The sequence below is a fragment of the Gavialis gangeticus genome, unplaced genomic scaffold, assembly GCF_001723915.1.
Source record: "Gavialis gangeticus isolate Ggan-Ray unplaced genomic scaffold, GavGan_comp1, whole genome shotgun sequence".
NCBI lineage: Eukaryota > Metazoa > Chordata > Crocodylia > Gavialidae > Gavialis > Gavialis gangeticus.
In genome coordinates this window covers 11,478,133-11,485,894 of record NW_017729018.1, presented here as the reverse complement: position 1 = coordinate 11,485,894, position 7,762 = coordinate 11,478,133, and the positions used below count along the sequence as shown (strand labels likewise).

The 7,762-nt window shown below is 64.0% G+C and overlaps 1 protein-coding gene across 1 annotated transcript in view; it reads right to left on the bottom strand.

Moving 5' to 3' along the window:
- HCN2 (hyperpolarization activated cyclic nucleotide gated potassium channel 2) overlaps positions 1-7,551 on the bottom strand; it is a gene marked incomplete at its 5' end in the record, with an annotated part of 15,036 nt that extends 7,485 nt beyond the window's left edge. The window contains 2 exons of the mRNA XM_019513148.1: positions 912-1,073; positions 7,114-7,551. Coding sequence (XP_019368693.1) covers positions 912-1,073; positions 7,114-7,551 — 600 coding nt within the window. The remainder of the gene's footprint in view (positions 1-911; positions 1,074-7,113) is intronic.
- Positions 7,552-7,762: the final 211 nt, after the last annotated feature.

The following is a 7,762-nucleotide window of genomic DNA, read 5'->3' as shown; positions in this document are numbered from 1 at the left end:
GTGTGTGTGTGTGTGTGTGTGTGTGTGTGTGTGTGTGTGTGTGTGTGTACGCGCGCGTGCATGGGGGGATGCCTGCAATGCCTGAACACACACACACACACACACCCCCAGCCCTACCCACACGCCAATGACAGCGAACTTGGGCAGTGATGCCCAGATGGAGGGGCACCCCCCGTTCAATGCACCCAGATCTGGGTACGTGGCGCGTGCACCCACACGCAGACTGACACATATGCCCCTTGAGACGACAGGTTCTCACGCGTGTTTATGAAACACACCTACGTGCCAATCGGCACACAAGCTCCTTGGGGGAGCAGGGGCACTCATACTGGATCAGGGCACATGCACCCCCCCACTGACTGCCCTGCACCCCTCAGGAGCACAGGCATTCATGCACGATCCCAGCAAACACAGGGCACGTTGTGCCAGGGGGCAGGTGCGGATCCAGCTCCAGGAACACGTGATTTCTGCCTACAAAAGCCCTTTTGGGGGGGTTTGAAAAGCTCTTTCTGGGGCAGGGAGCCCGAGAGGGGCACGGAAAGAGATGGGCTGAGCCAGGAAGAGGGGAAGGATGGAAGAAGGGAATGAACCAGGAAGGGAAAGAGGAGTACACGAGAGGGAAGGAGAGAGGCAGATGGAGAGAGCAGAGACCTTGTGTGGGGAAGAGGCAGGGAGCTGTTGCTGAAAAGCTGCAGGGCTGCGAGGTGCAATTAAAAGTGTGGCTCGTTATGTATTAATAGCAGCTTTGTTGGTAAATGAGAAGGGGGGGGCAGCCTCCACCTGCTGCCCAATGACTCCTTGGGGGTGGCGGCCGCTGCCCTTGGCGACCTCAACGCCACAGGCCTGGCCCGAGACCCTTCAAGGCATCTCCAGGCCGGTGTGCGCTGCCCAGGCCCCCCAGCAGTACTTACCACCATGCCGTTGATGGAGACCCAGCAGTTGCTGGGGAAGTCCTGCAGCATGGGCACCAGGAACTGGAGGCAGCCGTCCCAGTGGCACAGCAGCAGCATCATGCCGATGAGGTTGATGATGCGCATCACGGCGCTCGCCAGGTCATAGGTCATGTGGAAGATCTGCGGGGGGGGGAGCCCATTTTAAACCCCAGCCTCCGGCCCCTCCTGGCTCCCACAGGGCAACCGGGGCTTGGCATCCCCCTGCTGCTCCCCCACCTTGCCCCTGACACATGGCTGCACTGGGCCTCAAGCCCCGGGCCTGGACCCAGAGCTCTAGGGTCACCCTTTGGTGACTCCCTCATCCCTCCCCATGCCCCACAGCCACCCCAGACCCCCATGTACAAGGGGGTGTTGCTCCCCCTGACACCCCCCCATACACACATGCACCCCCTGGCCAGCACCGGCAGCAGGGAGCAGACACACAACACCCCGTGTGCTGTGCACAGACCGTCCTGGGTCCCGGCTCTCTCTTCTGCACCCACCAGGCCCCTTCTCCTGACCCCCGCCACCCGTGACGCTAATGACCCCATGCCACGTGGTGCCAGGCAGTGGCCGCAGATCCCAAATCCCAAGCCAGACTCCAGCCCCAGCTGGCTCAGCTCCTCCCTCCCCGCTTGGCCGGAGGGGAGAGGGGCTTTTCTTGCTGGCCACAGTCAAGCCAAGCGCAATGAAGGACGCCCCTCATCCCTCCCTTTCATGCAGTCAAGGCAGCCAGGCTCAGCTCAGCGCTGGCACGACGGGTCCCAGCTGGGCCGCGCGGGGGAAGAGAGGTGGCCGGTGGCAGCAAACTGTCCCCTGGGAAACGGCCCCCGGTTCCAGCAGCTGTTTTCCATGTGAAATGCTTGGAGGAGGGAGAGGTCACAGCAACCAGGACCCCTGGGCTCGAGCCTGGTCAGATCCCAGGGGCACGTGCATTCAAGGGGGCTAAGTCAGAGCCCACCACGTCCTGCCTCATTGGGGGTGGGGGAGGCATCCGCACCGATTTCTCGTCTGTGCCAAGCGCAGGTTCTCTCCCAGCTCCGCAAACCTGCCCAGCAAGCCCACGGCCACAGCAGGGCTGGACGCGTAAGCCTCCTTCATCGCACCCTTCTCAGCCCCCAAGACCAAGAGGCTCGCCCGGTTGCGGGCACAGGCGGGGGCATCCTAGAGGCTCGCTCGGAGCGAGCAGTGAGATGGAGCTGCTGGGGCTCAGAGGAGCAGCAGACTCGGGGAGCTCGGAGCACCCCCTGCATCGGCTCTTCGCACCTCCAGACACCTGGGCCGTTGCCTCCATGCGGGGTTACATGCCCAAACGATGCCTGCTGGGTTCCCCATCCCCGTGGGCACATCCTGCCCCAACGATGCAGCCAAGGCCTTTGCACCGCGCGGCGCTGCCGCCTCCTTTTAACGGATAGAAATCAACTGGGCAGCGTAGGCGGCCCCGCTCCCACGGGCATCTGTTCCCGGCTGGGAGAGCGCGCTCTTGTCCTGGCAGGAGCCTGCCGTTGTTTCGAGGCTCGGGGCTTTCCCCAGGGCTGCTTTTCTCCCCGCCACTGCCAGACACGGGCAATCATGCTGCGGCCCCTCCTGGGTTCCTGCCCTGTGCTGGGGAGGGGGGTTTCTGGGAGGAGGGCAAGGGGCAGCCCCAGAGCCAGTGGGGCTGGGAGCAGATGGCAAAGGGTGATGTGGAGCAAGGGAGACATCATCACACCCACCCCCTGGGCAGGAACAAATCCTTGCCCAGGGCTGCACTGGCGGGTCCAGACCTACCGGCCACGTCCCCTCACCCTCCGAGGGAGAGGGGAGCAGGGGCCAGTGGTTAGAGCAGGACCCTGGGAGCCAGAAGCAGCCAAGCTCCTCCTTGGCTTTCCAGGAAGACGCCGGCCAGATGCCAGCCTCTGCGATGGCTGAGGAGTAGCCGTCAGGCAGAGGGATGGGGACCCACGGAGGGACGGCTCAGATGGCCTCGACTGCCCAGGGAGGCTCCGGCCTGAGCAAATCATCCGTGTGGTGAAAGCAGGAGGATCTCAGCTCCAGCCCCCGGGCAGGACTCCAGCTGGCCCAGACCGGGGCCTCTCCTGCCCTCAGACGCTCCCGGCTCTTGAACGCAGCATCCTGCGGGCTCTGGCTCCAGCTCCGAGGCATCAACCTGGCCCCTGTTCCCTCCAGGAGCTGAGGGCCTCACAATCCTTCAGCTCCTTTAGCAGTGGGGCGAGGCAGAGTCAGCCTCCCCACTGGAGAACTGAGCCCTGGGGAGATTAAGTGACTCGACCAAGGTTACAAGGGACATCCGTGGCAGAGGACAGCACAGCCCAGGCTGCCCCCAGCCCACACCCACGAGACCCTCCGATGCAGCTGTGCCTCACTACAGGAGAGGAGCAGGCTCTGGACAAGTCCTGGCTGGGGACAGACACGCTCACATCCATACTCTGAGGACACAGGGGCTGAGGGGGGGTGGGGGGGCTGAACAAGCATGTGCATGTGCGTGACACCCCCTGTTCGCACCCTTGTATTGCAGCCAGCAATGGGATGGGGGGTTTGTGCCGCACTTCTCCCTGAACCAGGTACCAGGCCCCAGCCAGTCTCCATCCGCCCTGTGGGGCACGTACAGCCCCTCGCGCGGGGAGAGCTCGGCCCACCACAGAGGCCCTCAAGTGAAGCTGACGGCTGCTGCTATTCACCCCTCATTAAAGCAATGCCAAAGGAAGGCTCCAGCGCCCCGGAGCGGCTTCTCGCACTGCCCAGCTGGGTGCCCCCATCTCACCCTGGGGAGCCAGCATGTCCCCCCCAGTGGAAGGAAAGCAGCTGCTGCTGCAAGCTCTTGCCGGGGGCTTTGCCCAGAAGAGCCCTGCATGAACGGTGAGTGGCAGGTGGTGCTGGGACTGGATTAGACCCCAGCCATCACCCAACCCAGCCCCAGAGCCTCCCGCACTCAGCTAGGAGAAGGGAGCAGGGTTAATGGAGGGGCAGTGAGAGGGGTCGCAGCCAGGGACAAGGAGGGCCGTGCACATGTATGACGATGCAGGCACTTACCCCTGCAGGGGATGATGCCCGGGTCCAGTGGAGCACTGCCCACACCAGGGGACATGCAGGCTGTGCCCATCAGCCAGGCACGCAGCCGTGCGGGCAGGACCGATGAGGGCAAGACACATCATGGGAGTGTCTGGGGGTGGGGGGGAAAGGACACGAACCAGGGGGCCTAATGGGGTGGGGAGGAGGAGGGGAGCTCTCACCAGTCCTCCAGCATCCCAGAATGCATTCCTCCAAGGCCAGGCGGGTGGGTGCCTGGCTCGTGGGAGGCCTGGCTCAGCCAGCCAGACAGGCGTGGGCTGCCATCGCACAGAGCAGCAGCAGCTGCAGCTGCCTGGGTCTCTCTTCCCCCTGCGGCCAGGATGCTTTTGGCCCCGGCTCGTCCAGTTTCTTCCCTTTCAAACCCTGCAGCCTTCCAGGGTCCTCAAAATGTCACTCGGGAGGACGTGGGGGGCACAAATGGCACCCAGGTGGGGCAGGGCTGCTGGCTCAGGTGGCTGGGCCAAGACAGGGAGAAGAGTTTGTGGGAGGGGAGAGCGAGTGCTTCCCCCGTTCAATCCCAGCTCTGCCACCAACTCCCCGGGGGACCTGGGATGATTCAAGTCACCTGCTGCAAAGCAGGCACGGTCCCTCTCCACGCGAGGCTGCAAACAGGGGGCCTGGCTATGATTATGTGCAGCACCTGGCGCAGCGGGGTCCCGATTTCCCCTCCAAGACTGACAGTGATCCTCTAGGTCTCGAGGTGGGGCTGGGGAGACCCCTCTAACCCATCCACACCATGCAGTGCCTGCTAAACCCTGACCCACTCCCACCCAGACAGCCCCCATGGGGTGGGGTATGGCCTCCCCCACATGCCCCGGATCTGGACTTGTCAGTAGAGCTGATTACAGGGCTAATCCGCCCAGGCTGGGATGGGTTGCAGTAATCCCCAGGCTTGGTGCTAAGCCCCTGTTTAGAAGTCAAAAGGCCAGAGACCGGGGGGCAGCAGGGCCGGTGTCGCAGAGGGGGGCTGGACAGGGGGGTCCCAGCCAGACCCAGGTGCCTCCAGACCCCGAAATGAAGAGGAAGTGAGCGCCGGGTCCCCCAATGCCTTCGTCCTGCCAGTGGCTCCAAGACCGACGGTGATCCTCTAGGTCTCAAGGCACGGACGGGCAGAGCGACTCCAAGGACTCGGCGCAGCAGCTGGCATCTCCCCACTCTGCCCAGATCTACGCGCTGCCCCCACCTCTCCTCCCAAACCAGCCAGATCCCTTTGCTGGAAGTGCCTAATTCAGCTGCAGGATTGAAAACAGACTTAAGTGGGCGTGCCTGTGTGCCGCGCGCACGCACACATCCCTTCCCCCCATCAAGGAGAGCCCCCCAGCCAGCGGGGCACCCGCCTGCAGACGCGGCTGGACAGACAGGCACGTGCCGATGGAGCGGAAGCTCCCGGTTGCCCCCTCCCTGTGCTGCCAGAGACAGGACCCCTACCTCTGGGAGCCACGGGCATTTGGGAGAGGGGCTCAGGGCACGGCACGCAGCCTGCCCGCCCACTGCCAAGCCCGGGCACCTCCGGGGCAGAGCCGGGCGCGGGACCCAGCTGAGTTTGTGCAGAGCAAAGGCTTTTCCTTGAGGCCCAGCAAACTCATCTCAGCGCTGGGCCGACGAGGCAGGAGCTGGGGCCAGGGGAGGGAGCCGAGCCAGCCCTGCTGGGCCCGGGGAGGTGCCCGCATCCCCTGCCCCCTTTGCCCCAGCCCCAAAGCAGAGCAGGACAAGGGGGCAGGGAACCAGACGGAAACGAGGGCCCAGACTCTCGGTTCGTGCTCGCTCTCGCCAAAGCAGGCAGCTTGCAGCTGGGTGACCTTCATCTCCCAGCCCCTGGCTCTGGCCGCCCCACGGTCTTGCCTAGGGAGTCCCCGTGGAGGTGGGGGCGGAGGGTCCAACTGCCCCCGGTGACCTCCAGCGCTGTCGTCGCAGTGCAGATCCTCGCAGCCAGGCGATCACTCAGTGCCAGGCTCCAAGCTCATCTCACTGCAAGGGCGGGGAGGGCACCTGCCCAGGGACAGGAGGGGGGTGCGGGGGGGAGAGCACGTCCCAGCTGGGTGCTGGGACTGCTCTGGGGACAGAGGGAGCCCCCATCACATGCACGCAGAGCTGCAAACGGTGCAAAACTGCATCCATCAGAGCTGTCGGGCCGCACGGACCCAGGTGCAAGGGCATTCCCCAGCTGATCGTGCAGCATCCGTGTCCCCCTCCACACCCCCTGCCTCTCCTAGCTGCCTCAGCCCCGGGACCATGCCCCCTGCTCCTACTCCCTCCGTGAATTCAAGCCCAGAAGTGACCCACGGCGCCTCCTCTCCTCCAGGAGAGGCCGTGGCATCTGGGCAAGTTCACACGGGGCTGATCCTGGGGGAGGTGGCCTGTCCAGCCCAGGGAAGAAACTCCCCCCACGCTTCCCCCGCCATGACCCACGTCTTCCCGACAGGGAAAACAAGCTACAGGGAAGGAAGGCACCAAGAGAGAGGGAGTGCTCCTGGCTGGCGTGAACACATGCGAGTGCACGCACAAGCAGCCGGCCCCACCCCCTCCAATGCACGCTGATCGCTAAGCACCCAAGTGTGCACACGTGCATGATGCCCCGAAGGCACGTGCTCCTCCGCTTGCATGCAAAGGGGTCACGAGGCACCTGCATGCGCCCAGTGGATACTGGTCGTTCTCTTTCTCTCTGGCCCCAGACTGGTGCCTTGTTGGGGGAGGCTGCTGATGCCTGGGGGAAAGGGGGCTACCTCTCACTGCTCTCACCTGACCAAGCCACGAGCTGCCGCAGCCAGAGGAGCAAGCCCAAACCCCCGTCGGTGGCTGGAAGGAGATGGAGCTGCAGACAACACCCCCCAGAAAGGACCCGGAGCCCTTGCTGCAGCAGTTTGACCCAGTAACCGCGGCCCAGCCCCAGGGAGCTGCCTCATCAGCCCCACTCTACTTCCAGCAGACTCAGAACTGCTGATTCCCGCGTGCTGCCTGCGTGCAAGGACACGTGCCTCAGTTTCCCCGTCTGTGGGGGATGCCAGCTACCTCCCGAGGAGGCTTTGTTCGCACCCGAACCGCAGCGACGCAACAGCATCCCGAGAGGCCGCAGGCCTGGAGGCGTCGGGGCCCCAGCCCCAGCCCTTACCTCTTCCCACTGGTGGATGTAGCGGATGAGGCGGGAGAGGCGAAGCAGCCGCAGGAGGCTGAGGATCTTGGTGAAGCGGACGATGCGGAGGGCGCGGGCCGTCTTGTAGACCTCCGAGTCGATGCCCTTCTCCACGATGAGGAAGATGTAATCCACGGGGATGGAGGAGACAAAGTCCACCACGAACCAGGTCTTGAGGTACTTCTTCTTGATGCGCTCGGGGTCCAGGATGATCTCCGTGTTGTCCTCGATGACGATGCCCGTCCGGAAGTTCAGCACCAGGTCCATGAGGAAGAAGGTGTCCGACACCACGTTGAAGACGATCCAGGGTGCCGTGGTCTCCTCCTTGAAGAAGGTGATGCCCACGGGGATGATGATCAGGTTGCCCACCATGAACAGCAGCATGGTGAAATCCCAGTAAAACCTGGGAAGCAGAAGGACACGTCACGCCAGGGTCACCCCAGCCCGATGCACCCCGACTCTCCTTCCTCCCGCCAACCCCCCACCACAGCTTGGCCAGTGGGGGCTGGTTGTCCCCAGGATTGGGCCCCAGGGTGTCAGCTTGGGGTCGGGGCTTTTAAACCTCGCCCTGTAAGACTGCATGCCCAGAGGCTCATGCGGGTGGATGAGCCCCGGGCCAAAGGGGTGG